At 57.2% G+C, this 27,339-nt stretch overlaps 1 protein-coding gene across 16 annotated transcripts in view; it reads left to right on the forward strand.

Moving 5' to 3' along the window:
* Positions 1-877: 877 nt before the first annotated feature.
* The window catches only part of LOC131492778 (collagen alpha-1(XIII) chain), a 75,181-nt gene continuing 48,719 nt past the window's right edge, over positions 878-27,339 (forward strand). For 4 of the 16 annotated variants that reach the window (XR_009252287.1, XR_009252285.1, XM_058696565.1 and 1 more), the window contains exons 1-12: positions 878-1,191; positions 2,742-2,792; positions 9,548-9,583; positions 10,397-10,423; positions 11,439-11,465; positions 15,803-15,829; positions 15,926-15,952; positions 16,751-16,777; positions 19,779-19,844; positions 23,394-23,501; positions 25,853-25,879; positions 26,509-26,544. Coding sequence is in view for 12 of the 16 variants with exons in the window: in XM_058696565.1 (XP_058552548.1) it covers positions 1,150-1,191; positions 2,742-2,792; positions 9,548-9,583; positions 10,397-10,423; positions 11,439-11,465; positions 15,803-15,829; positions 15,926-15,952; positions 16,751-16,777; positions 19,779-19,844; positions 23,394-23,501; positions 25,853-25,879; positions 26,509-26,544 (501 nt within the window). In the remaining 4 variants the exon portion in view is untranslated. Of the gene's footprint in view, positions 1,192-2,741; positions 2,793-9,547; positions 9,584-10,396; positions 10,424-11,438; positions 11,466-15,802; positions 15,830-15,925; positions 15,953-16,750; positions 16,778-18,634; positions 18,692-19,778; positions 19,845-23,393; positions 23,502-25,852; positions 25,880-26,508; positions 26,545-27,339 lie in introns of all 16 variants that reach the window. The other 12 variants (XR_009252288.1, XM_058696555.1, XM_058696566.1 and 9 more) reach the window with 9 other exon arrangements.

Below are 27,339 nucleotides of genomic sequence, written 5' to 3' on the forward strand. Positions count from 1 at the left end.
CTGACTGTCAGATGCCACAATCCTCGCTCCTAACAGGCAGGTTTCAGGGGTCTCTACGCCGAGTGCCCCTGCCAGCCTGCAGGGGGCGACTGCAAAACGCAAAGTCCTGCCCTGCTTCTGCCCTCCTCCTAGGGCCCTTGTGGACACGTGCCCCCAGGAAGTGTCCATCCGAGCCTAGTTCTGATCCTCCGTGGTGGGGGCAGAAGGGCAGGCCCCAGGAGGTCTCCCCATTTCTTTCTACACAAGGCTATTTTCCAAGCCAGTTGGGGGCTTTCGTGCCACTTGGGCTAACTTAAATGTGACAGCGGACCCATTTGGCTGCCCAGCAGGCGTCCTAACCTGAGCCACCTGATAAGGACGGTGGGGGGGGGGGGGGCCTCGGCCAGTGGGTGTGAAATGCTTGAGCTGCTCCCAGGGTTCCACAGAGCTGGCGTCACTGGCTTCAGTGGATTGGAGCTGCCTACCTGCCAGTCACTGTGGTTACAGGGACCCGTGGTGATTCCCCAGTTTCCTCTACCTCCCGGACCCATCCCCCATCCACCCTGATGTTTATGTCCTACTGTCCGTCCTCCTCCTCCCACCGTCTTACCTGGCCGGCCCTGAGGACTCTCAGTGTGTCTAAGCTTGGCAAAACTTTGTGCTTGGTACTCAGTTGGACCTTCAAACCAACTAAACTCCAGCTCACAGCAGTCTGCCTCCTGCCTATCCACCCCCCCTCCCCCACCTCAAGTGACCCAGGCCCTGGGGACATGGCTTCTCAGACAGATTTTCTGACCTAGGTGGGTTCTCTCTCTCTCTCTCTCTCTCTCTCTCTCTCTCTCTCTCTCACACACACACACACACACACACACACACACACTCTGAGAGGGCCTTAATTTTAAGGCCCCGGCCACTGTTTCTCTTGGTTATCCATCCGGAAGGGCTGGCTGGGGCCGGGCCCGGGGGTGAGGCGGTAGCCGTCCAGGTGCTGTGCCTGTTGGACGCGGAACCTGTCACGTGTCAGCATCTGTGTTTTGTTTTGTTTCTTATTTCACAGTGATTTCTTTTGTTCGGTCGTTGTGCCGTTAACACAGCTTCTTGTGTGTGTGCCTCTCTCTTATCCTTTCTTTTTTCTCTCCCCACCTCTCTCTTCCCTACACCCTGTGTTGCATGTGGCTGCCCCAGGGAGTAAAGGGCCAACCAGGCGAGAAGGTGAGTCCTCGCTTTCCCCTCCATCCTTCCGCCCCAGTCTCTTCCCCTTGGACTTTCGGGGGTGCTTTCCGAGGCCCCCATCTCAGCCCTTCCCGTCCCCCAGCATGCAGGCCGCAGCACTCTGCTCTCACAGACTCTCCCGGCCCAGCTTCCAGGCCACTGACTCCCGGCTCAGGCCTCAGCTTCCGGGCTGAGCCAGTCTCCCTAGCCACCGAGGCTGCCTGTGGCCTCGTACTCACCCTTCCCAGAGGGAGGGGAGCACCGATCGATCGCTGTTTGGCACAGCTCGTTCTAGTCCCTCCCCAGCCCACTCCTAGTGCCCTCACACGTAGAAATGCTTTGTGCTGCCCCAGAGGGAGACCCCCCGGGGTGGTAGAGTAGAGCCCCCTCGGAAGCCAGGAGCCCAAGAGACCGTCCTGGAGCATTAGCCCTGGTGGATTCTGAGAGCAGCACATCCAACCAGTTCGCTTTACAGAGAAGGAAACTGAGGCCCAGAGAAGGGCTAGGGCTTGCCCAAGGTCACACAGCAGAAAGTGACAGGGCTGGAGAGGAGTGCCGGCATGTCTGACTCCAATGCTGGGCTTCCTAACTATTGTGCTGTGCTGTCCTCTGCCTTTCTGGCAGAGCAAAGACCCAGAAGGGGGGCCCTGGGCATCTCTTCCACCGGAAGGGGTGGTTCCTGGTGGGAAGCAGCAGCCGCCCTCCTCCCAGCAGGGCATCACCTCTCATCCCCATCTGTGTCCCACGCACCTTCACCTTTCTGTCTCCCGTCCCTGCCCCCACCACACACACGTGCGCACACACACAGGCGTAGACATCTGGTAGCCCAGTCACCCTCGGATGGCACCTGCGCTCCCCGCCCAGCAGCGGCCACCATCCCTTTTGTGTGACTCTCACAGCAGGACTAGGAGGCCCGAGGCAGCTCCCACCTGCAGGCTCAGGGCCACGGGACCCACACAGCAAGTGTGTGTCTCGTCCCCACCTCTGTCCTTAGCTGCCCCGTCCACGGGGCCGCCGGGTTCACCAGTTGCGGGGTGTGTGTGCCACATGGGCGTTTGGGGGCTGCGCTGGGCTTAAAAGGCCACGGGGGCTCTGAGACTCGGGTGGGGCTGGGCAGATTGGAGGGCGCCAAGCAGGGCACGCGGGAGGCCTCTGGGGCCTGAGCGGTGTGGCTGAGCCGTGTGCCCTCCCCGTCCCCATGTCACCTGTGGCTCATCCCTGCACTGAATCCCTTCTTCTCTCTTCTGCCTGGGGTCCCACCGCTCTCTGTCCCTGGTCCCACATGCTACCACTAACCTGTCTTCCCTCTTTATTCCTCCTGCTTCTCACTCCCTCCTGGATGCTCCACGCACCCTGTGTCTCCTCTCTTCTGATCCCCCGCCTCCCTCCACACCCTCTGTCCTCCTGGCCCCTGCCTGGGCACCCCCACCCACCCTGCTCCCCTTCCCCACCTGCCAGCTCCTTTCTTTCCCTCCTCCGTTGCCCACCTCTCCCCTCCTCCTGCCTCTGCCCCTGTCCCTCTCCCTCTCCTCTCTCTCTCTCTCCCACAGGGGGCCCCAGGAGATGCCGGCATGTCCATCATTGGTCCCCGCGGCCCCCCTGTAAGTGGTTTTTACTCTTCTTCAGGGTGGGGGGAAGGGCGAGTTAATAACAAGGGCTCTGGAGGGAGAGCAAATCCTGGCTGTGCCTCCGGGCCTGGCGGCCACCGCCCATAATGCGATCAACCCAGCCAGGCCTGACTAAATATCCCTAAATTACAGCCCCTCAGGAGGCTTCACAAGGGCCACCCTTTGGCCAGGAAACCAGCAGCTGTGAGGCGGCCCTGCTGTTTACAGGCAAGGGGGAGAAAGTACTCGCTCCTCCTCAGATGGGGCGCTCCAGCTTTCCAGGGGACAGACCTTGTTTCTGGCAGCTTCTGGAGCAGATCCCTAGCATCCGGATTCACTGCCCCAAGCACCCGCTCCTGGTCTTGACAGAGGCTCAACTTACCACTCGTCCTCAAAGGCTCCCTGCCGGGCAGACTGCCGGGTCCTGCTTCTTGGTAGCCTCTGCCCCTTCGCAGGGGCTTGGGAAAATCAGAGGCTTCCCCTCAGATGCTTCCTCAGGGACCAAAAGTGGACATGGGTGATGATGTGGGAAGATATTAGGACTGCGGGAAGGAGGGCCCAAACCACAGAGCCTCAGCACAATCACCAAATGTCAGGGTAGAATGGACCTCAGCGAAGGTCTAACACAGCCTCCTCAGAAGGGGAAACTGAGGCCCAGAGAGGGACCAGGATTAGGGAGGCCCAGAGGCTGGGGCAGGATTAGAACCCAAGACCCTTGGCACCCAGGGTTTTCACCATAGACCAGGCCACCATCCCCACGCCCTGCCGTGCACTTTTCCTGCCCCGCCCTGCACAGTGAGAGCCGAGGGGAGCAGAAGGCTAGCCTCGGGGAGTCTGAGGCTAGCCCCATGGATGGGTGGGGTCAAGCCTGCCTATGCCCCTGCCCTCGCCGGAGGGAGCCAGTGGCAACTAGGAGTCTCTCCTACCCACAGTCTAGGGAGAAGGGTCAGAGAACACATTGCTAAGTTATGTCCAAGGGGAGGGCTGTGTTGAGAGCTGGGAGCTGAGAGGGGGGGCCATTCAGGGCCGCTTGGAAGCGGGAGCAAGTCAGAGGGACCCCAGAGGACGGAGCTGGCGATCGGGGGTCAGGTACTCGGGGGTCTACGCTGGAGACAGAGTCGGAGGGGTCTTGGGCTGCACAGACATGGCCTCACAGGCAAGACTTTTTCTGGCTCAGACCACAGCGATGGTGTTAAGGGCTCACACTTGGACCTTAACTTGTGGCAGGCGGTATTCTAAGACCTTTCTGCACAGTGACTCGTCGAATCCTCATGAGAACCTCACAGGTAGGGGCTATTAACACCTCCATCTCAAAGGTGAGAAAAGCCAGGCTGGCACGGAGAGGCAGTGTGACTTGTCCAGGACCGTTCGCTAGGAACGCTCGGTCACTCAGGCCGGGCCGTGCGGCTTCGAGTCCGTACTCTGCACTCCCGCTGCCATAGCAGACCCCCAGGCCGCGGGGTCACCGACATCTGGGCTTCTGGGCTCATGTGGCCGCGGCACCGTTGGGCTACGAGCTTCTGTGTGTCTCAGAGAAGCCCCTGCAGGGATGCCCTGAGCCCACTTGCTCCTGGCGAAGGTGGTGCTCAGCCAGGGGGCCACTAGAAGATGAGAAGCTCACAGAGAAATCTCTGCCTGCCTCGTAGTCTGACCACAGATTCCGTCGTGTCTGTCATGCTGGCCCTCCAACACCTCTCTGGCGATACCATGCCAACGAGCTCTCTAGAAGTCATTGACGAGGCCCTACTTTGGAGAACAGGCCCCGGGGGTGGTAGTCTGCCCCAGCTCCCCTGGCTTCTGGCCCAGCCGTGCCTAGGCCTCGTCAGGAACCACACCCCCTGCACTGCATTTGACTCGAGTGGTGAAAAGGACCCTCTGTTCAGGTAGCAGTGATGACTTCTGTCTCCTGGGCACCTGTCCTAGGCACCTGTCTTATCCTAGCTCCTATGCTGAAAGCCCCCCTCTGCCCAGGCCTCTACCAGTCCTCCCCAACAAAGCCGGGAGGCAGGCCCGTCCGCCCGTTTCACAGAGAAGGAAACTGAGGGTTTCATAACCCACCTGAGATCCCTTCGGCTGGTCGGTGCTAGAGCGTGGCCTGGGCCAGGGAAATTTTAAAATGTTTAAAAGGGAGATTTTCCTTAAGGAGAAGAAAAAGTTCTCCCTGTGGGTGCAGCGCTGGTGGTGGGAGAGGTTTTATGGTACCTGGAGGCTTGACCAAGCCCGGCCTCCTTCTACTTTGGTCTGTGGGGGTGACCATCACCCAGATGACGGTGGTCTCCCCAGATGGGCCCTCACTAGAGACCGGGGAAACCACCTCAGCGCCACCCGGAAGCCACCCAGGTCTGGTGAGAGCAGGGGACAGAGGAAGACAAAAGGGATGTTTGTCATTCAGGGGTGGAGGTTAGGCGGGTAAACTCTCTGTGGCCAAGGATTATGGGGCACATGTGGCTTTCCGCACAGCCAGAAAGGACTCAGAATAAATGCTCCTAACAAGAACCAACCTTGCCACTCTCAGGGACCACCTGCCTCTTTTGATCTCTTCCTAAATAGTCCGAGCAAAGGGGGAACCATCCAGACACTTGGGAAAGGGATGGTTCACATTCCAGTGAGGCAAGATGCTGGAGTGGCCGCCCCATTAAACTGAGGGGGAGGCCGGGACATTGGCTGGCCCGGCAGACCCTGGTCAGGTCATCTGCCAGGCCAGGAAACACACCCCATCTCAAGGGGAACTCTCTCCTCCCCGAGGCCCCCAGCTTTCCTTCAGGGTCCAAGAGGAGCCATTTGAACGCCCAGCCCTCAGGCGCAAGGAGACCCGCCATGCTGGGTCGATACACCTGTTGTGTTTCTTTGTTTATTCATTCCATTAATAGTTGTTAGGCACTGACTGGGGGCTAGGTGCTGGGTAGACAATGACAGTCTGACCACAGCCTGTTCGCCCCTTGGCAGAGAGACCAGCAACCCCATGGTGATTATAATACAGACAGTGGGGGGCACCTGCCTTGGGGTGGGGGCAGACCGAGAAGCGGGGATGACCAAGCTGTGATCAAGGTTGAGGAGAGGTTCCCAGGTAATGAGGCTGGGGAGGAGCCGCTGAGGCAAGAGAGGTTCTTATAAACCACCGGGTGAGGGATAGCAGGAAAGTTCTTTGCATAGCAAAGCAGGGGTCAGGCTAGCAAGGGGAGCAGGATCCCAGTTGTGAAGGACCTGGATAGGGTGTTCGGGAGTCAGGACTTTGTCCTGAGGGCAGTGGAGAGCCCTTGGTTTGCGTTCAGCGGAGGATGAACTTGATCAGATTTGCGGTTTGAAAAGCTCCCCTGACCCTCCCCCCCCCCCCGAGTCACCAAGTGGGTGATGGTGCCTTTCTTCAGAGAGGGGAGCACATTGTGCCGGGGAAGAGGAGTCTAATTGGAACAGGATGAATTTGAGATGTTCTTGTAACGTCCAAGGGGAGATGTTTGCCTGCCTCATCGACTGGCTCACAAGAGCAGGTCATGTACCCCCCCTCCGATCCCTCTGTTCAGTGGCATCATGTTGGTAGCTTAAAATCAGCTGTGGTGGGAGGTATATTTACACCACAGAGATTGGTGAATACTGAGCCAAGCAGGACTCTCCTCTCCCACTCTCTGTCATCTCAGCCAGCGATTAAACATTGACCACGCAGGATCTTGTTTGAAAGATAGTCAGCACATGCTTGGAGGAGGAGACTGGCTCTGGGCAGATACAGGACTGATCCATTTTCAGGGGTCAGACAGAAGGGAAGGGAAAGAGAACCTCTGTCTGTCTATGTATGTCTACCCCGCATGAATTGCAGGTAGCAGGGGTCCACTTCCAAAAAGCGGGATCCTCCTGGCTCCTTCTCTACCCCGGCCCTGAATTAAGGGAAGAGATGTTGGAGAACAATGCAAATAAAACTTACTTCCCTTGTTCTTATATGGAAGGACATAGTATTAATCCATAATTAATCTATGGATAAATTTATAATCCATAATTATAATATGATCCCAATCCCAGTGAACTTTTGATGGGGTTGGGAGTCCAACAGAATAACATTCATAAAAAAATAAGCTTTCAACAACAACAAAAAAATAAGCTTTCATAAGGATGTCAGGAAAATACTGAAAAACTTGAGTGCAGGAGACAGGGGTGGAAGGGACTGGCTGTTTTACTACATATCAAATGTATTGTAAAAACAGAACAGTTAAATAGAACAGAATGGGGAGGCCAGAAATAAAGCTAAACGCATCTGGGAATTTAGTCCGTGGTAAAGGTTTCATTTCACAATGGGAAGAGAAAAATAGATGGTCCAGGAGATGAGGCGGGGAGAGCTGACAAGCCATTCACCAAAAGGTAAAGCCAAAAAAAGAAAAAAAGAAAAAAAGAAAGAGCTGCATATGTCCACCTCACTTGTTAGATCAGAATAAATACCAAATGGATAAAATACTTAGATATAAAACATGAAACCATAAAATACAAGGACAAAGCGTGAGCCAACATTTATTACATCCGCACTGAGGAAAGCCCTTGGACACATGACACGAAACCCCAGAAGCCATAGGAAAAGATTGATAAGTTTGTCAACACACACGTAAAACCTCCATCTGGCAGGAAACACAGCGTAAAAAAGACAAATGCCAAGTTGGAAGGAATATCTGTAGCACACATGACTCTCAGAGAGTTACTGTCCTTGACAAAGAGCTGTACTCAGGTCAATGGGAAACAAACCAGCTAGGGGAGCTTGCTGGTAAGGAATACAAACAGGCAATTCACGAGTAAATGACCGGCCATTAAACACTGGAAGAGACGTCCGACTCCAGCCTGAAACTGAAGAGACGTAGATTAAAATCCAGTTCCAGGCCTCCCTGAGCGCCTTAGCCAGCCCAGCATCTCCAGGAAGTAGATAGAGTCCCAGTTTCCATTTGGTCAGTGACAACATTCTTCCCGAGATCCTTGAAAAAGCCTTGGTGAGCCCCGATTTGGCTCTGCGGCGCGGGGAGGCATCCTGCTCCCGGGACCGGCTCTGCAATTAGCAAACCATGTGATTATCCCTACCATGTAAACATTATCCCCAGTGGGACTTGAAGATGTTTCTTGGAATCCTGTCCTCCTGACCTTTGTCCTCAGGCCTCTCAGCATTCAGAGTAGTTGAAAGTTTATGCTGGGAGGTTCCAGAGGCCACACCACACAGTTTCCGGGTTTTCTCCTCAGGCCTATTCTTAGCATCACTTATCCTTGAGACGAGAGAAGCCCAGGTCCCTCTGATATATGAGTGGCATCTCGTCGCTCCGGCCCTTTGGCTGCCTGCCACAAGCCCGTCCCACCCTGTCGTATGCTGCGGCTCCCTCCCGACTTGACTGGTGCTCCCACCCTGATGGCAGGGTCCCCATCCCACTCAGCTGTGTCCCCTGAGCAGAGGCCTCCAGGCACTCCTGTCCGTGGCTTCGAGGAAGCAGCCTCCAGCAACAACCCAGTTCACTGGGATTGGGATCATATTATAATTATGGATTATAAATTTATGCATAGATTAATTCTCCAAGCAGCCTGGAGATATTCTAGGTTCACAGCAGATGGATGCAGAGAAATCTGCCTCCGAATGGGGTCTGATTTTGAAACCACCCCTCGGCAGGGACCATCCTCCATTGACCCGAAGGCGTACCGGGTCAAAGCAACCTTGCTTCATTCTGGTGCTCCTAGGTTCCATTCAGTCCAAGGAACAGCTACCATTTCACCCGGCTTTCCCAGTGTCATCGAATGTAGTTCAATGACGCTGTGAGGTTATCCTGCGATCCCCACCCCCAAATGAGGAAAGGGAAGTCCAAGGAGGTTAGTCACACAGCCGCCGCGGGTGGAGGCAGGACTAGAACTCAGTCTGCCAGGCTCAAAAGCCCGAGCTTGAGAGGACGTTGTAGCCATCTCAGTCAAAGGGGGATGCCAGGCTGAGGGCTAACCGTGTGAAAGGTGCGGTGTGTCCGGGGAAAGCAGGTGAGCGTGTGCCTGAGCAAAGAGTAGGGAAAGTGGGGCCAGTGGTGAGACTGAGGTCGGCTGTGAACGATACGTGAGGAGAAGAGACCGCCAGCCTTGACCTCCTGCTTAGCCCTCCTCAGCCCCTGGGTCCACGTGGCCTCACGCTGTCCTGAGCCTTGGCCACAAGCCACCGGGCTGTGACCAGCCGGTTCTAGTCTCCAGCCCAAACACCTACACCTCCAGGAAAGTGGGCGTGAATGGGCACAAAGATTGGGGGACCCAGAGGTTACCCAACCAGGGAGCCCTGCCGGCCAGGGTGGATAAAAAAAAGCCAGCAATCTGACCCATGTGGGTCAGGAAATACACATTCCTAAGGTTAGGTTCTGATATCTGCTGATATCCAAACCAACCTCACATAAGGGGCCACGGGTGATGACTGTGTCGATAAAAAGGACGCAGGAGATCGCAGAGCAGGAGTTTGGGGTGCTGCAGGCTGGTCCCCGCCATTCTTGCTCTCCAGCCACCTGTTCCCATGTCGGGGTTCCAGAGCATGGAGGCAGTGAAGCCCCACCCCGGGAACCCCCGAGGGGTGCTGGCATCTCCTTTTCCCTGCTGCTCCCCTTCCCCCGTCCCTGAAGGAGGCTTCTCTGGTGTTCATTTCCATCTTTGTCCATCTCCCACAGATGACCCCAGAGCAGTGGGAGGGAAACCACAGACCCCCTGGGAGCGAAAGTGAACCAGGGGACTTGGTTTAGCTCCCATCTTCTCTCCTCTCCTGCTCTTTCCAGGGTCAGCCGGGCACTCGAGGTTTTCCTGGATTTCCGGTAAGTAGGGAGGGCTGAGATTGGCTGTGTCCCCGGTGACCCTTGGGCCTGGCTGGGTTCAACTTCTTGTGGGGCCAGCCCTCAAGCTGCTCTTGACCTTCCAACCCTGGTCAGTAAGGACCCTCTCCTGCAGCCTCTCACGGAGAGCAGCCGAGGAGAGCAGCTTAGCACTTGGCCCCGAGTGCAGGGAAAATCGCAGGGAGAGGAAGAGAGGAAGACACAGCAGGACAGGGACAGGCGAGTGAAGTCGCAGGCCGGGTGAGCCCCAGCAGGACACTGGAATGTGGAACAGACGATGCGCCTCAGGGAAGCAACCTCCGACCTGGCGTGGAGAGCAGATCCGCCTGCAGGAGGCTGTGTGGTGGCCATCGGGATGTCCTGTGACCCCTGCCCGAGGGGTCTACCATAGGCTCTAAGAGGGACCTGGCTCTCCTTTTCCCCAGGCCCCAGTGCTGGCCAGCCCCAGGCGTTCTAGGAACATACATTTCACTTTCCACTCGGAGCAAAGAGGAGGTCTGTGATCGCAATGGCGACTGTCACCCATCAGGTTGTCCTTCATGCACTGGACAGGGGGCATTTCATTCACTCCTCAAAAAGACCCCTCGTGGAAGACTCTATTAGTCTCATCCCCATTTTAGGATAAGAAACTGAGGCTTCAGCTTACCCATGGTCACCAAACCAGTAAGTCGTCGAGCCTACTCTTGAGCTCTAACTTGGAGTCCAGAACCTGTGCCCTTAACCACTGCCCCGAGCTGCCTCTTTGGCAGAAGACTTGTGATGCTATCCTCACATTTGGCCTCTTTCCTCTTTCAGGGTCCCATCGGGCTAGATGGAAAACCGGTGAGTGCACCCTCTCGGGGTCCTTAGTCCTTCTGCAAGACCCTAACTCCATGGGAGGAGCTCCAGATAGAATGAAAGTTCCTGGGGCCGGAAATTGTTGCCAATGGGAGGTGGGGAGGGGCCATTAGAATGAAGTGCCCCTGGCCCCAGAGGGCCTCCCCTGGGCAGAAGCCCATGCACAGCCACCGAGCTGAGCTCTCAGATCCAGAGCAAGAGCCACTCCTAGAATTTGGTGATTCTGGGGTGCCCTTGGAAGGGGCTGCGGTAGGGAGTGAGGCAAGGAGGTGGCAGGGAGAGAAGAGGGGTGGAGAGCTCAAGGCACTGACTCTAAATGGAGCCTGGGCACCTGCTCCCCAAGGCCCCTCCCCTTCTCCTCGGGTCTCCCATCCCGGTTGAGCCCCCCACACACCCAAGTTTCCTTACCCCCATCCACGGCTCCTCTCTCTGTCCATTTCAATCCTTTCAACGTGGGCCCGAGACCCAAATGTTTGTGGGGGGGAAAGAGACCCCTTCCCACTCCTGGGAAAGAGTGAGCTGGGGGCTGGGGGAGTGAGCTCAGCACCTTTGATGCCCTCAGAGATGACAAGGGAAGGCAGCCAGTGCCCCCACACGCTCCCTCGCCCCCGAACGGCTGGCATCCTCCACATGAGGGCCTGGCCGCCCACCTGGTCAGTCCCCCACTGCAGGCCAGAGCTGAGTACAGCGAAGGGTCTAGTGGCCATCTGTCTCCTCTCCCAGAACTGGCGTCCCCCAAAGCTTCCCCGGCTATGTGCCTGGGGCAGGGCTCTTGAGAGGCTGGCCTCTGCTAAGTAAAGACCCAGCAAAGGCGGCAGGCAAATGGCCATGTCTGAGCCAGTGGGTCCAGGACAGGGTGCTAGCTTAAGGGAGCGAGAACACAGGTGAGGAGGAAGGACGTGCAAAATGAACAGTGGGTGATGGAGGGAGCAGCCACGCGGGGCAGGCTGGGGGCTTCTGGGGTGCTGTGTACCTGGCACTCACACTCTTCTCCTTCCAGGGCCACCCCGGACCCAAAGGAGAGATGGTAAGACCCCCAGCTTTCCTGCCTTCCCTTGAGGGGTGGGGGGATCAGCCCAGGCCTCATGGGCCCCAGCCAAGCACCGCCCGGCAGAGGGGGCCCACAGGGACAGGCAGGTGGCTCCCCAGCTGTACACAACGAATCCCCTAGGTCTTGACATCAACGCAGCAGGGAGAGCTGGGCAGGGGGCTTCTCCACCTGATAAATGAGGAAAGGGAGGTCCAGAGAGAGTCTGAGGTCGCCAGTGTCCCACAGGGGCAGAGGCTGGTGCTCCCAAACTCCCCAGCTGCCACTGGTCTTGGCCTTGGGGCTCAGTTTGCATTCACTCACACGGGCGGGGAGCCCATCTGGCACTTTCTCTGCAACCGGCTCTGGAGTCTGGGCGCTCCTGCCCCTGTTGGGCACAGAGCAGACTCGGAGAAGCAGACTGTTACCCGCACCTGCTTCCGGGTCCCTTCCACCTTCTACAGAGCCTTTTAAAGGAATTTCCCGTCTCTACAGTCTCCCTCAGGCCACTCCTTCCAGAAGGGAAAGGCCTCTTCTTGTCAGGGGCCGCCCACTCCAGGGGAGGGAGCCACTTTGCAGCGGAACTGCTGGGCCATTAAGAGCAGATGGGCCAGCCCGGGGCTGGGATCCGTTCCAGCCTCGCGGGGTGGTCACCTTTACTTTGGGAGCAACACTCCTGCCACCGGCCGGAACGTGCAGGCTCCCCGCCTCCCCGTCCAGCCCGGCTCTGGTGCGTGTCTTGCTCCAAGCGCAGACGTGAAAACACTCTCCACTCACAACTGGGGTGCGCCCAGGGCACGGGAGGCCAGAACCCTGCCCGCCGGAAGAGGTGGATAGCTTCGGGGGTGGGTAGGGAGACCTGGCCTTTGCCCCAGCCTCTCCTACATCGCACAGGACCCTTGAAAACTCAGCTCCCTCAGACCCAGCTAACGTTAATTGACGGTTTTCTACGTGGTGGGCACAGGGCTAAGCGCAATGCGTGTGTTATCTCATTTATCGTCACTATAACCCTGTGCTCCAGATCCTACTAGGAGCTCCGTGACGGCTGTAGAAACGGAAGCTCAGATAGCCTAAGTGACTGGCCTCAAGTCACACAGCCAGGGAGGATCCAAAAGAGGGTCCAAACCCAATTCTCTAATTCCTTCCCTCCACATTTCATTGCCTCTCTCCCTCCTTAGTTTCCTCTCTCCTTCCCTATCTCCCTGCCTCCTACCTTCCTTTAACACATTCTTGTCGAGTATCTGCACTATGCTGGGCACGGCGCCAGCTGCCGGGGATATAGACAGGAGTAAGAAAGACACAGTAGTTGCCATGCTGTAGCTCACAGTCTAGCGGGGGAGCATACGCTTAAATAATCACTCGAGTCATTAACAAATTGCCTTGGCAATCGGTGCTGCAAAAAGGCAGTGCCAGTGACTCTGAGAAACCTTGGTGTAACAACATCTCACCCAGGCTGAGGATCATTGAGACCTTCCGAGAAAGACTTGAACCAGGGCCTGAGGGATGACGGTTTAACTAAGAGAAAAAGGAATGGGAAGGAGCACCCTGGACATGGGAGAACAGCATGTGCAAAGGCCCTGAGGGAGGCAAGTCCTTAAAATAGCCACAGAACTGGAAATAGAACAGTGAGGCCCTGGAGGCTGTGGGTGGAAGGGCTGGCATTGAAATCCAGGGGCCCAACCAGCTTTCCTGTCCGTCACAGCCACCTCCCCTTCAGGTGCATTTCTTGTTGTCCCCCCACCCCCACCCCCTCCGCCTCCCCGTTCCAAGCATGCTGTGCACATGCATGAAGCAATGGAGACCATGGCAGGAATACACTTCCATGCTGCCATTGTTCTAGAGGCACAGGGGCTTAGATGCCAGGAGTTCGGGGTGCTTATTCCCTCAACCCTCTCCCTGCCACCTTCTTCCCCTTCCTACTGGCCTGGATGCTACCATAACATAGTCCGTGGCAACCCAGAAGTGATAATGATGGTCAGCTAGGCACTGTTTTGTAATCCTCATAAAAGCTTATTATCCCCACTCTACAGAAGGGGAGATCGAGGCACAGAGTGGTTGAGCATATTGCCTAAGGCCACCTAGCTTCTAAATAAGAGGGCTAGGATTGAGACCCATGGGGTGAGATCGTACCTGTCCACCACACCTCCTTTCTGCTGCCAGGGCCTTCGGTCTTGAAGGACAGGAACCCTTCTATGGGGCTCTTCCTCTGCCATCCCTCTGCCTCCCCCTTAACCACCATGAGTCTCCCTTGTCTGTTTGAGGGTCAGAAGTAACTTGGGGGGAGGCGGAAAGGTGAGGTGGTCCCATCACCCATGAGCCACATCGATGTGATAGACCCCCTGCCTGCGTCTTGGTCATCCATCAAAATCGGTCAGACCACAGAGCCATTAAGCTTCTGTTTGGCTTGGCCCAGGGATCCCCAGCTACTAATTCAACACACTGTCTAGTGTAATTATCTTGGCCTGCTTATCATCTGTCTGTCTCCCGCTCACCTCCATCCCCAGATGGTTTCCCCTCGGCTAGGTATCCCATATGGGGGGGGGGGGGGGCTCACTCTCATGTGCTTAGCCTGTGTCCCCCCCTCAAAAGGGGATCACCCCTGCCCCGGCCACCCCACAGTAGCTCCGAGAACCTAATGTAAGGTGTAGACAGGATCAGGGATCCCACACGTGCCATTAAGGAGAGCCAGGACTCTGGGGCGCCTGGGTGGCGCAGTCGGTTAAGCGTCCGACTTCAGCCAGGTCACGATCTCGCGGTCCATGAGTTCGAGCCCCGCGTCAGGCTCTGGGCTGATGGCTCGGAGCCTGGAGCCTGTTTCCGATTCTGTGTCTCCCTCTCTCTCTGACCCTCCCCCGTTCATGCTCTGTCTCTCTCTGTCCCAAAAATAAATAAAAAACGTTGAAAAAAAAATATTTAAAAAAAAATAAAAAAAAAATAAAAAAAGGAGAGCCAGGACTCTGAATTCACGTCTTATCCCACGGCTCAGGGCCGCCCATCAGGGTGGGAGGAGCTCATTCACACCCAGAGCTCAGAACAGTGCCTGGCACAGGGGAGGTGTGACAAGAGCCTTTAGCACATCATCCACGACCTTTCTTAAAGGGGCAGCCGCTGTCCAGCTAGATTTCATCGGTGCCATCTGTTGTTGGACCTTGAAATATTTAGAGAGACTTGAAATCCAGGTTTGTGTTGTATTCTCCTTGCTCTTAACTGTTAGCAGCTAATTGAAATAAAACATCAACACGATACCTCCGGGACCACTGTTGTCCCACGGGCCACCGTCTGGGATATCTGGACCGGATGCTCCAAGTCTCTGCGGTCCCCAACCTTGGTGTTACTTTCCTCGGCCCCCGGCCCTCCCCTTCGTCATATGCCTGTCTTTGTCGTGAGAGGGAGTGGCCCGGCCACCTGCAGTCTGCTTCCCTGCCGGATGCGTCGCATTTTGCTGGCCTTATTCTGAACACTTGGTCAACCGCATGGGCTGGATGCCACATGGATTGTCCCGAGGCCACTTGTCCCCTCCCATGAACCTCCTGGCAATTTCCCAGTTTGGTGGTTGGTCCAGTCGACAAGTCAGGGGCCAGAGACGCTCCTCTCCCCAACGTGGACCCAACCCAGGGGGCCCTGAGTTCTTTAAGCCCCAAAGAGACCGGTCCAGGAGGTGGATCCTCACAGGCCCTCAGGATGGTGGCTGGAAGCGACCTCAGGGCCCCAGGGCCTGGGGCACTGCTGTGGCTCTAGCCAAGTCTAGAAGCCCTGCCTTCTGAGCCTCAGCCCAATTCAAAGAGTGTGGCAGAGTGGAAACAGCTGGACCTTTGCCGTCAGCATACCCGGCTCTTGTCCCAGTGCCCCCACTCACTGAGCCGCAGGACCTTGTCTCCGTCACCTCATCTGGGAGGCGGAGCTGACATGAGCACCTTCTTCGTGGGCCAGCGTGTGTGCGGCATGCTGAAAGCCTGCCTCAGAGCGGGTCCTCAAAGCCTGATGCACCGGTCCTCCCCTCTAACCTCCACGCCGGTCGTGCGGGCTCTCCAACACCAGCCTCAGGCCAGCTCCTGAGACAACCAGCTGAACCCTGTGTCCTCCTCAAGGACCAAGGGTCCACCCTGAACCCAGGCTTCTTTTTCAGCCGTGCAAACTTGACAAGACACCCCAGGAGGAGCCCCAAGGCCCCTTACATTCCTCTGAGGGGCCCGGAACGTGGCTTAAGTCGCCAACATCCTGCTTCCTGTCTCTCACCAAACGTTTCTCCAAAGCCCCCAGTGTCCACAGCGCTGCCCTGCCCCCCCCACGTACCCAGTACCAGTGCCCACTGACCTGTGTGTGTTTCCTCCCCGCAGGGCCTGATGGGTCCCCGAGGACAGCCGGTTAGTACCTGACCCTAAGGGCCCCCAGAGGGGAGGCTTCGGGCCCCTGTGGCCTCAGCTTCACTTTCTAACTCTGTCGTTTCCGTCTCTTCCTAGGGACCTCAAGGACAAAAAGGAGAAAAGGTAAGCCTGATGGAAATTTTCCAGAACTTTCATCTCAGGAAACAGCGCCCCCGCCCCCCACGTTAGAAAGCAGTCCAGAGTGGCTATTTTCAAATGTTAGCAGAACCGGGGCATCCCCGGCGGTGCTGCGGTGTGTGAGAGAGAAGAGAGAAGCTGCCTTTGGGAGGTGTTCCCTCGGCGGGAGGGGTGGCCCGGAGCCCGGCCTTTCTCAGACTCCCCTGCCCGCCCGCCACCCCCAAGTGCTTCCTGATGCGCCGCCGTGAGCTCTAGGATTTTGAGGTGTCAGTTTGCAAACTGGTTTGGCTCCCTTCCTGGCTGCCTACATTCTCCACCTCCTTATGTTTCTGACGGAGGCTCTGCTGGACTTGCCACAGGCAAACGGCACAGGAGCCTGGCACCCCCACCTCAGAGAAGGTGTCTCCGAGAGCCCCGTGGCCCCCAGCCCTCTTAGTGTCCGGAGTTCCCATCCACGGGCTCTTGCTCAGGGCCACTGGGGGGACGCACCCAGAGCATCGACCTTTCTGGAAGATACCTGCAGCCAGGCAAGGAGCATAACTCCTGAGTGCGGTCTTGGCACGTGGGGGTATGGCAGCGGAATCCTGCCTGGGGTCCGTGGGGCCAGAGCCAGGCAGGCCCTTGGGGCTTCTTCTCTGCTGCCAGCCAGGGGCGAGGGAGGGAGTTGGTCCAGGACCAGAGCAGGGCCGGTGGGCGATGAGCATGTGGGGGGGGGGGGGGGGGCCTGAGGGCACGATTGCCCCTAAAAGTGCCTAACGCCAGCCTCTCCTCTCCCTTCCCCAGGGTCAGTGTGGAGAGTACCCACATCGGGTAAGTGAACCCCTAAAACTGAGCCTCCCTGGGGCACAGCCCCCTGCTCAGCCTCACCTCCCTGGGCCCCCAGCACCTACAAAGGTTGGGGAACACTCAGCAGCCCGCGCGGTGGCCGTGGGGATGGCTGGCCCCCAGGAGGGCGCCCGGGGGTCAGCGGTGTGTTTGTGCAGAGCTGGTCTCCAGCGCCCATGTTCTCCCCCCCCTACCCCCGGGGTGTGTCTTTGTATGTTTGTCCCTGTGCTGGAGGGCCTGCCAGCCTTCCGGCATGTTTGTGTCTGGAACTCCGGGCGTCCAGCCCTACGTCTCCTCCGCGCATCACCTCCTCCGTGAGGCTGTGTGGCTTGTGCAAGTGTGCGTGTGTGTGTGGCTGAGTGCGTGTGTCTGGCGGCCCGCCCGGGCTGAATCAGAGGGACTTTTGGGTTAGTCATTGTTTCAGATGACCCCAACCTCAGTGGTGGGAGACAACTGGGAGCTGGCCGCATCGATTCAAGGATAAAATCTCCACTGTGCCTCCTTAGGAACAGAGGAGGCCCTCTCCGAGCAGGGTGGGGATTTCTGAGCTGGGAGGGTCTCCCAATCGCCCCCCACGCCCCAGCTCCTTCCTTTTCCTTGCTCTGCCCCTGAATACAGAGCCCAAAGCCTGCTGCAGCCCATTAGGAAGTTTCAAATGGGTGCACTGATGGCAGGGGGTCATTCTTGGGACAGGGAGGGCAGAGACGTGTGCCCTCCATCGAGGGCCCCGGTGAGCTGGGACCAGAAAAACGCCACTCTCGGATCCCGGCGGTAGGAGTAGGGAGGGCTAGCATCTTTAGGTGCCCATCCCTGTGCCCTGGGCCTTATTGTGCCCAGAAACACACACACACACACACACACACACACACACACACACACAGTGTGGCTTCCCTGGCTGCCCAGCCCCACGGGGCAAGGGGACTGAGGGACTGCAGACAAGCACAAGTCAGGCTCGGAGTCCGTCTGGCTCCAGAAGGCCACTGGAAGGGCCTTGCTCGCTAGCAGTGGTCAGCCACCCGGACTCTGACCCCTGGGTTCCTGGGCCTGGGAGAGGATGCAGGGGGTCCACAACATGGGCAGCTGGGCCGGGCCCGGGCAGGGGGCACAGGCCGGTAGCAGCACAGACAGAACTAGCCCGTCAGTGGCATGATCTCCAGGGACGTGGGGGCCCTGGTGTTCCGGCCAGCCTGATCCTGATACAATAATAGAAGGTCAGCTGTGTTTATTTGAAACGATGGGCTCACAGGATTGTTATGTTACCCGAAAGAAAGACAGCATCCCCCAGCACCAAAGACAACAGGGCAGCAGACGCTTTGGCAGTGTTTCCTTAGTGAACGTGTGGGGGTGGAGGTGGGGGAGGGCTCTCTGCCCCTCAACCGAAGACAAGAAGAGGGAGAGAGCAGTAATAGAAGGCTCCAGAAGCACCTTGGCCACGGAGTGCAGCAAACCAATGACGATGGCAGTGTAGGGCACAAGTCAGGCCGGGAGGAGAGTGGATTTGGTTGGGGGCTCAGCTGACGGACAGGGAGAGGCAGCTGGAAGTTTATCTGGACGTGGGCAGGAAAGCAGGGGGCATCTAGGGAGAGTGCTCTGGTGGTTCTCCGAGGGGTTTGCAGGCATGGTGGGGTGGCAGGCCTCCAGGCCCACAAGATAATGGGGGACCTAGGCTGGTCCCTGCCCCGGTTCCAGCCTGCAGCATCCCAGGGAGGGAGGGAAGGGAGGGGTAGGGAGGGGAGGGGTGGAGTGCCCTGGGGCGGGGAGCAGGGCCCCTGGTGTGTGTGGGCTTCAGCCCTCACGCCCCCATCGCCCTGTCTCTGCCACCTCGGTCCCCTCCCATACCAGGAGCACCCGAGCGGCACTTTTTCGTCTCTGCGCTCCAGTCAGATCATTACCCTGAAGGTTTGTGGATTCTGGAAGGACTCTGGGCCCCTCTCTGCTGAGAGGCTCCCTGGACACAGAGCCCAACATTGCACGTCCCCAGACCCCACAGTGGGAGATGGCTGGGCTCTCGGGGCGGCCGCAGTCCCTACAGGCAGCAGTGACCTAGAAGGGCCACAGCTGGGCTCCCCTTCTCAGCCCAGGGAGCCCCCACTTCTTAACACTCATCCCGGGGGCTTCGTGTGAGTTAAAATGCCTTCAGAAATGAGAGGTCAATTGTGTGCATCTTTGCTGTCACACGGGTTCTGACCACTTCCTAAAGCCATGGGGTGCTCAGTTTTGATTGGTAGGGAGACTGAATGCAACGAGAATTTCCAGAAATGAAAATCACATCAGATAATGTGATGGAGAGTTGCCTCCCCCCAAAAGTGGTTGAACAGGCTGGAGACATCTTTGCCCAGCCTTTATTTTCCAAACCCACCGGCCCCCGGAGCGGGGGGGAGACCTCAGTAGCACTTAGCCTGCGCCCACACCAGCCACACCCTCGGCCGGCTCAGCCCCTGGGAGCCCAACTTGGCACGGCCCCTGACCGTCCTCCCCAGATTTGCTGACACCAGCCCTTCTCGTTCGACCCAGAGGTTGCCACAGACCAGCTTGGCTTCGAGTACCAATGTAGCCAGTCCCGTGGCTCCCCACCAGAGCCTCTCTGTGCTCCACCCTTGGCCAGACAGCCCCCATCCACCCCCAGGGACAGGAAGGGACAGCAGTGCAATGGTGGGCTGTGTGTCACGAGGCCTCTATGGCCCAGCCGAAGAGGCCCACTCTCCCGGGCCGGGGGTGCTGCTGCTGGCCAAACCCCCGAGGGCCGCTGCCCTTCAGGGATGCTGTGCCATCCAAGGGCAAGCTCAGTGCTGCACCCCACGAGCCACGAGAGGGCCCCGTCCACACCTTCCCTCACTGTGCCTCATGCTCACTAATCACTCTTCTCTCTTCCTCTCCTCCCCTCCCACTTGGCCACCCTGCCTTCCTGGCGACATTCGGCATCCTTCTGAACATCTGCGATCTTTGGCCTTTGCCCTCTGGCCTTCCAACTCATCTTTCTCCTCAGCTGCTGCCTCTCCTCAATTCAGTGCGACTGGCTCCACCCCCAGTCATAAAAAGGCGGACCTTCCAGGTAGACACCTTCCCTTTGTCGAGACCACGAGTGGCTTCCCCAGGGGCTTGGCGGGTCTCCCGGCCCCGACGGGCCAGCGGGGACGATAGACAAAGCCAGAACCTCACTCTCCTTCAGTTACATTCAATTAGACGAAGACGGACCCACAAATGTCATGGATGTGGAAATACACAACACCCAAGCCCAGGAGATCCACAACTGTCACACACCTCTGTTCCTCATAACAGTCACCAGCGACAGCCACCACTGGGCCTGTGCGTTGTACAGATGTGACCTCATTTAGTTCTTTCAGCAGTTTTATGACTTAGGCATGATCATCCCTATTTATTACTAGTATTATTATTATTATGAGGAAGTCAAGTTTCGGAGATAGTAAGTCAGTTGCCCAAGGTCAAGCACCCAGTAACTTACAGAGCACCCAGCTTCTCGGACTCTTATTAGCTGTGGGCTTTGGGGCAAATTGCTTAACCTTTCTGTGCCTCAGGTGTTCATTTGTAAAACGAGGATAATAGCAGTTCCTACCGCACGGGGGTATTGTGTGTGCAAAGCACTTGGCATTGCTCCTCGCATTGTTTCAGTGCTATGATTAAATCGAGGCTCTGAGAAGTAAATTTGTGCCCAAGGTCACGCAAACAGCAAGTGGCAGAATGGGAGCCCAGCAACCGGGTCTTCAGACCCCACCCCACCCTCCCGGCTCGCTCAGTTGGACCCGCACCCTTTATATTTAGAAATGGATCACTTAGCACCTGATCGCTTGTAACCTGAGTCTGAGGAGTGAGGGAATTTGGAGGGGGAATGTGGCCCACGACCAACAGGTGTAATGGCTATGAGCAACTGCTTCCTTCTTCCTGCCTTATGAACCCCAGGCGGCTGGGAGAGGACCAGGTGACCAAGAACAGAAAACAAGAGACCACAGAGCCAGGGATCCAGGCAGAAGCATTGCAGCTTGATTCCAGGCCAGGCAGCCCGCGGCTGCCGCTGATGCCCCTGGCCTTCCTCACGCTGGGCAGGAGCTACCCCCAAGGCCGTGGGCATGCTGGACGTGGCAGGGCTCTGAGATGCTCCCTGAAAGCCTGACGGCAGGGCCTGGAGCCACCATCTGGCCATACTCAGGAGTCACGAGCCCAGAGGCCAGCGTGTTGAGGCACCTGGCTGCACGAGGCTGAAAACTCTCTCCAATTAACAACTAAAAATACAGAGGGACACGTGATGCATGTGCCACCCGAGCCCACATATCCCATTACAGCGGCCAAATCCTCGAGAGTCTCCATGTGCTCCCAAGGCTTACTCCAAGCGTGACTCTTCGGGGGGGCCCCCCCCCCCGGCCGCTCAGAGAGGCACCAGGCCCACCCCTCTGTCACCACCCCCCTCCCGCACCCCAATGTCAGACCCCGTTCCAGAAGAGCTGTCTTGCTGTCAGAATGGCCATTCGCCTCAACCCCCGAGAGCCACCTCCTGGCCTCTGTTGCTTTAGCTGCTGTAGGCTGAGCCCTCGCCGGGCCCCAGGCACTGCTGTAAGAATGCCACACGGATTAGCTCTTGTAATGTCACACCAGTCACCCGCCAGGGCGGGTGCCGTCATCGTCATCCCCATCTTACAGATGAAGAAATTGAGAGGGGCCCAGGCTTCGATCCAGGCCACTGCGTGTTACTGCCTCCCTTTTCAAGAGCAGGGCGCGGGTGAGCCAGAACTTTCTGTGCTGCCCTGACCTGGTTTCCGGAGTACGGAGGGAAGGACGGGGGCCTCTCCTCTGCCTGCCGCAGGTTTTGCCCAGAGAATAAGATTTTTATGCTGTCGGCCCTCATGGGACATAGAAAGGCTTGTCCATTTCCTATCGATAAACCAGTATTGATTTTACAGGCTCTGTAAAGAGGCTTAAACGTTGGATCTAACATCTGCTGACAGAGGACACTGTATGAAATACGATGTACTTAGCAGATGGCTTTGGAGGTCACTTCCAAAGCGCAGAAAGTTGGACAGTGAGTCGTTTTTTCTGGGGGAGGGGGCTTATTTGGAATGAATAAGAATAGTCCGGAGTTCCAAGTTTGGGTCCCGGCTCCCCACTGAATTCTCCACGTGGCCTCCGTCAGGGAGGTCCACTTCTCCGAGCCCGTTTTCTCTTCTGCAAAACGCGACTTGTGACCCATCGCTGCCCCTGCCTCCTCCACCATGGACACTCCGCGCCCTCCAGCGGCTTCTCAGAGCGGGCAGCAGGACAAAACCCCGGGTCATCTGCGCCAGCACGTCCCGGCCAAGGGAGGTTGAAGCTGAGGCCTCACACAGCTAGGATCCCACAGTCCTCTTTCTGAAGCTGGGCGTCCCCACCCGTACTCATCATTTCCTCCTGTGGGAATTGCCGAGAGCACACTGAAGCCACACCTCCGGCCGCCTGTGTCCCCCTGCATCCCAGCCTGGAGCTCTCGCACACCTGCCCGGCCATCCGCAGGGATGGGCTCCCTCTCCCAGGAGCCGAGCCCAGATGGTCTGTGGGGAGGTCGCTTAGAAAATAATATGACAGCATCGGTCTAGATCCAGGATGATTCGGCTTGGCCCCCAGTCCCATGATCTGGGTCACATGGCCAGGCTCTCTCCTCCTCCTGAGGGGGACCCGATGCCACCCCTAGCTCCCTGGGCCCTCGGTCCACCCTGGGCACAGGGACGGTGGGTGACAAAGGCTGGGCTCAGAGCAGCTGACTGAGGAGTAGGGGTGGGGCAAAAGAACACTAACTGAGACCCATACAGGCATAAAGCACTTTACGGTTTCAAAACTCAACCAAGTTCAGGGTTGCCAACTCAATTGTCCTGTGAAACCAGGCACAGATCATGTAGGTGACAGAAGCAGGCCTCACACAGAAAGGATGGGGGATGGGAAACCCAGGCCACCTGGACCCCGGGCTCCGTCCGTGATCACCCGCAGGAATGTGGGCCTCGAGGGACAGGGCTCTCCCTGTGCCATCAGAAGCCCCCAGCCCAAATGTTTTACATAAAATCACTCACCCAGTTGTTTAGTGAGCCACACCAACTTCTGCGGCGTGTGACCTAAGGCCCTCCTTTGACCGTCCGAGTCAGACAATCAGACAGCAAAATCCTGCGGCAGGAAACGGAAGCAGGAATGTACTGCTCTCCTTCGATGCCCGGCGGGTGGGTGTAGAGAGAGGATGTGACCGTTCACACGGAGGGAGGAGCCGAGGCAGGCCAGGCTGAGGACCACCTGGGCTGGACCCCGGCCATCTGACCAGGCCGGAAATATGCTCGAGGTCAGGTGGGGTCTTCTCGCTCACTCCTCTGCCTCTGGTCCCGGCAGGGGCCAGCTGCTCGTGTGGCAGACCCTCTCTGGACCCCTCCTCTTGGGAGCCGAGTGTCTTGGCCATCTCCTTGCTGCCACTGGTCCCTGCATGCAGTCACCACCACGGCATCATCACTGTCACGCCCCACCGCCTTCCCACCAGAGCCCACGATAGGGCCCTCACCGGGTGCATGGCACTGGGGCGGGAGCTGTTCCCCAGCCCTGAGGGTCTCCCTCTAACTCTCATTTCCACCAATCTCAGGGTGAACAGGGCCAGGCTGGTATCCAAGGACCACCGGGGCCACCAGGCCCCCCTGGACCGAGCGGACCTCTGGGGCCCCCGGGACTGCCAGGGCCCATGGGGCCACCCGTAAGTATCTCCTTCCTCTCTCTACCACCTCCTCTCCCAAGGTTTGTCCCAAGAATTCTCTGGAAGCATCCCAACTTTGCATAACTGACAAGAATCTGGGTCCCCACCTAACAGGCAGAAACACCTTGGCAAGGCCATTGGACGTAGGCGGGTCACGCAAGAAGCTACCCATCCCTGCCCAACTCAACTGTTGCATTCTGGTTCTCAAAACCCAGCTCCTGGGGCCAGGCCTCAATTCCAGTCTTTGCCTTCCGGGCAGGAAATCACTAAGAGGCTGCCCTTTTCCCAGCCTCGGCAGAGAAGAGCTTGGAGAGAAAGTTCCCAGGGCCACCTTTGAAGGCTGTCCCCTGACCCCTGGGCTTAGAAAAACCTGAGTTGGGGGCAGTGGGTTCTGAAGAAGGTAGCTAAGGGCCATCTGACCACCCGGCACCCTAATGAATATGCCTTTGCTGCTGTATGTGGGTTTTGCACCCCTGGGCCGCCTTCCAGCCAATCTGGATGTCTGGTAAGCCAGGGGGACCCTGAATCAAGCCTGAGGATTGGATCAATGCTGTAGCCAAGGGAGGTCAACAGGTGCCTCCTCCAGACCAGACCACACTCAGGCAGTAGGTCAAGCCACCAAGATTTCCAAGCCTTGGTCAAGACCCCGCTCTCCTGGCCTATTTAATGCAACAGAGAACCAGGGCAGAATAACCTGGATTTCTTTGCAGAAAATGGGTCCTCTCAGTCTTCGAGGTAAGACTAAGGCCATATGTTTCTGAAGGGACAGGGTTAAAGGCAACATCTGTTCAACATGGTTTATTCACATGATTGAAAGAAACCTTTATCCTTCTTATGACAAAAGCATCATACATTCATTGAGAAAAATTTCGAAGATGGACAAAGTGTTTTAAAGGGTCTATTTTGCCCTATGCATAGAGTTCCCCGTTATTAACATTTCGGAGGGCACCTTCCATTTTTCTCCTTAGACGTAGCAGCACTCACGCATTTTCCAGGTCCGCAAGCGTGCTGAATAATATAACGGTTTGTGTCCTCTTATGTTTTTTACTTAATATCATAAACCACTCCCTTTCCTACGGCCGAAGTCCCCCGTGATGTGGATCTTAGGGCTGCTGCTGGGCCTATTTACAAATAGTTAATGAGTTCCTTCTGTAATATATAGCCTTGACCATAAATGTGTGTGTGCATCTCTGATTCTTTCGCTGCAACAGATTCCCAGAGGTGGGGAATTGCTAGGTCAGCGATGTCCCTGCCAAATAGTCCTCGATGACAACAGCTACTTTCCAGGTCACTCGGCCACATACCTGGGCCCCTCAGCTGCTCTTGCCACCGATGCTGAGGTCCCGGTGTAGCTGAGGTTGCTACCAATGCCGGGCAACAGCCCTGGCCGCCCAGGGCACCCAGCTTGGCACCTCAGCAGTGTGAAAACCTAGCTTGCCAGCTCTCCCGCCCAGCTTGACCTCCACAATAGATTTTAAATATTTCTGTTTTGGACCCCGGGGAGAAATATTAGTCTCACTTCTATGGGTTTGGAGATGGGAAAATGGAAAGCCTGAAAGGAAGTGAAATTTAGGGACCTGAACCCAACCCAGCCAAGAAAACCAACAACGTACTCAAAATCCACTTCTTTGAGGACCCCTACCCCCCGCCCCCCCAAACGTATTGGGTTCCTACTCACTGGACCCAAGCCAGATGGTTTTCTTTGTTAGGTTGTTTATAAAGAAGAAAAACCAGGAAGCATGTTTTGAAACCAATTGAAACAGACCAGATTTGGGCATTTTGGTTTCCTTCAGCCCACGTTTGCTGCCCACACCTACGCCCCAGACCACAGAGGAACCACAGCCTTCCTTCGCCTCTCCCTTGGGCTCCTGCAGGCCCTGGGCCCACACCACCTCCCCACGGCTAACTGCCGTGGTCACAGCGCCCTGGGGCAGAAGGAGACAGAAGGCTCTTCAGGAGGCTGACAGGGCCAAAGAAAGGCAAAACCCAGGCTCTGTTGGGCAAGGTCGGCTTCCCAGGGAGGGGTCCCAATTAGGAGGCGGGTGGGCGGGGACCTGGACCAAACCACACTGTCAAATTAGCAGGATGCCTATTTTCCAGTGGGCGGGCACAGCAGAGATGCCCACGGTGCCCACATGGCACCAAAGAGGCCCTCGAGCCTGTCGTCCCCGTGTGCCCTCGGCAGGTTTCAGATACCGGTCCAGGATCTTCTAGACCCGCTCCCTAGCACATCCAGAACTCATTATCGCTGCTCGGGCCCTCCTCTGGCCCGGCCTCCACCGCGCACACACCTAACCTGCACTGTCTCCCTGCAGAGCCCATCTCTACTCACCTTGCTCTTGCTTCCACAGGGCTTACCTGGGCCTCCAGGACCAAAGGTGAGGGCCCTTTGGGGTGACACACTGAATGGGTGGGAGCGCTGTCTGCAGGGGGAGACTCAGCACCTAAAGCTGCCGAGTAAGGAGCTGAGAGGGACCTCAGTGAGGGACGGATCACGCCTGGCCCGCTCCCAAAGCGCCACTCCCCTCTTGGGAATTGCCTGGGTCCCCTAGGCATTGCACACTTTTGTGTGCAGGCACGATGACGAGTGTGGGAGCCGCGGCCCCACCCTCCGAGGAGCTTAGAGTCTGGCTGGAAACTCCAGGTTGATGCCCGGGGCACTGGCACAACAACATCCCAATAAAAGAGCGATTCACCTGGAGTCAGAACCGGAAGGGGCCTGCAGGGTCATCGGGTTTCTAGTGAGACCTTGTGTGGAGGCCCAAAGTGTCAGACTCTCCCTCTGAAGCTGGGGACCCCGGGGCTCTGGGGACAAGAAGTCGCAAAGCACTGACCGTGCCCAACCACGTGGCACGTGTGTTTCAGAGGAAGCAGAGCTATTGATCCAGGGTTGGCTGGAAGTCGGGAGGATTCGCAGTCGTTGAGGCGAGGAAGGGCAATGTGAGGGCGACAGTGCGAGCCAGAATTTGGGAAAGTCCCACTAACGGTCTTCTCTTCGTTCCCCCAGGGAGACCCAGGAATCCAGGGCTACCATGGCCGAAAGGTAAGGAGGAGCAGGAGGGGGAAGGAAGGATCTTACCTCCCGCCCCCCCCTAGTAACCCAAGTGGGACTTCACCATGACGCATGCGGGGTCAGGACTTGTGCCCGTGCGTGTTTGCACACACGCTTGCCCAGTGTGAGCCTCACACTCGTGAGGTTGGCTGGACAGGAGTTTGCGTCTCCACTGGGGGGAGGAGGAGGCTCAGAGGGGCAAGACCTTAGGTGATGAGTGGCCCAGCCAGACCTCAGACTCAGGTGGGTCCCCTATCACCAACTGGGGCCCTGTATCTGTACCAAGGCAGTCAGGTTCTCACTGGCCCCCTGAGGGCCTGGTAAATGGGAACAGATTACTAGGGCCCACCTTGGGCAGAGCTCCATGCTGAGCATGGTGGGGAATATGGAGGTGGGGTCCCAACCCCGCTCTCTGGCAACTTGCAGTCCAGAGAGACAGAGATTCCTGTACAAATAATCCTGCTGAAGGCAGGTTGTGCTAAGCTACCATCACAAAGCACTGTGTGAATATGGGTAGTGGGGTAGAGAGATTCATCCCAGGCTGGGAGGGGTTTGGGAAGCCTTCGGGGAGAAAACAGCCTGTGAGCTCAATCTTGGTGAATGGGTGGGCGTATCGGTTATCCGTAGCTGTGTAGCAAACCGTCCCAAACTTCCTGGCTTCAAGTGGTAATTTATTTTTCACTCTGGTTCTGTGGATTAGCCATCTGGGAGTTCTGCTGGTCTCCTCTGGGCTCGCTCGGGCCGTCGCGTTAGATGATGGGTGGAAAGGCCGGAGAGTCCAAGACG

Source organism: Neofelis nebulosa, chromosome 13, assembly GCF_028018385.1.
Source record: "Neofelis nebulosa isolate mNeoNeb1 chromosome 13, mNeoNeb1.pri, whole genome shotgun sequence".
Classification (NCBI taxonomy): domain Eukaryota; kingdom Metazoa; phylum Chordata; class Mammalia; order Carnivora; family Felidae; genus Neofelis; species Neofelis nebulosa.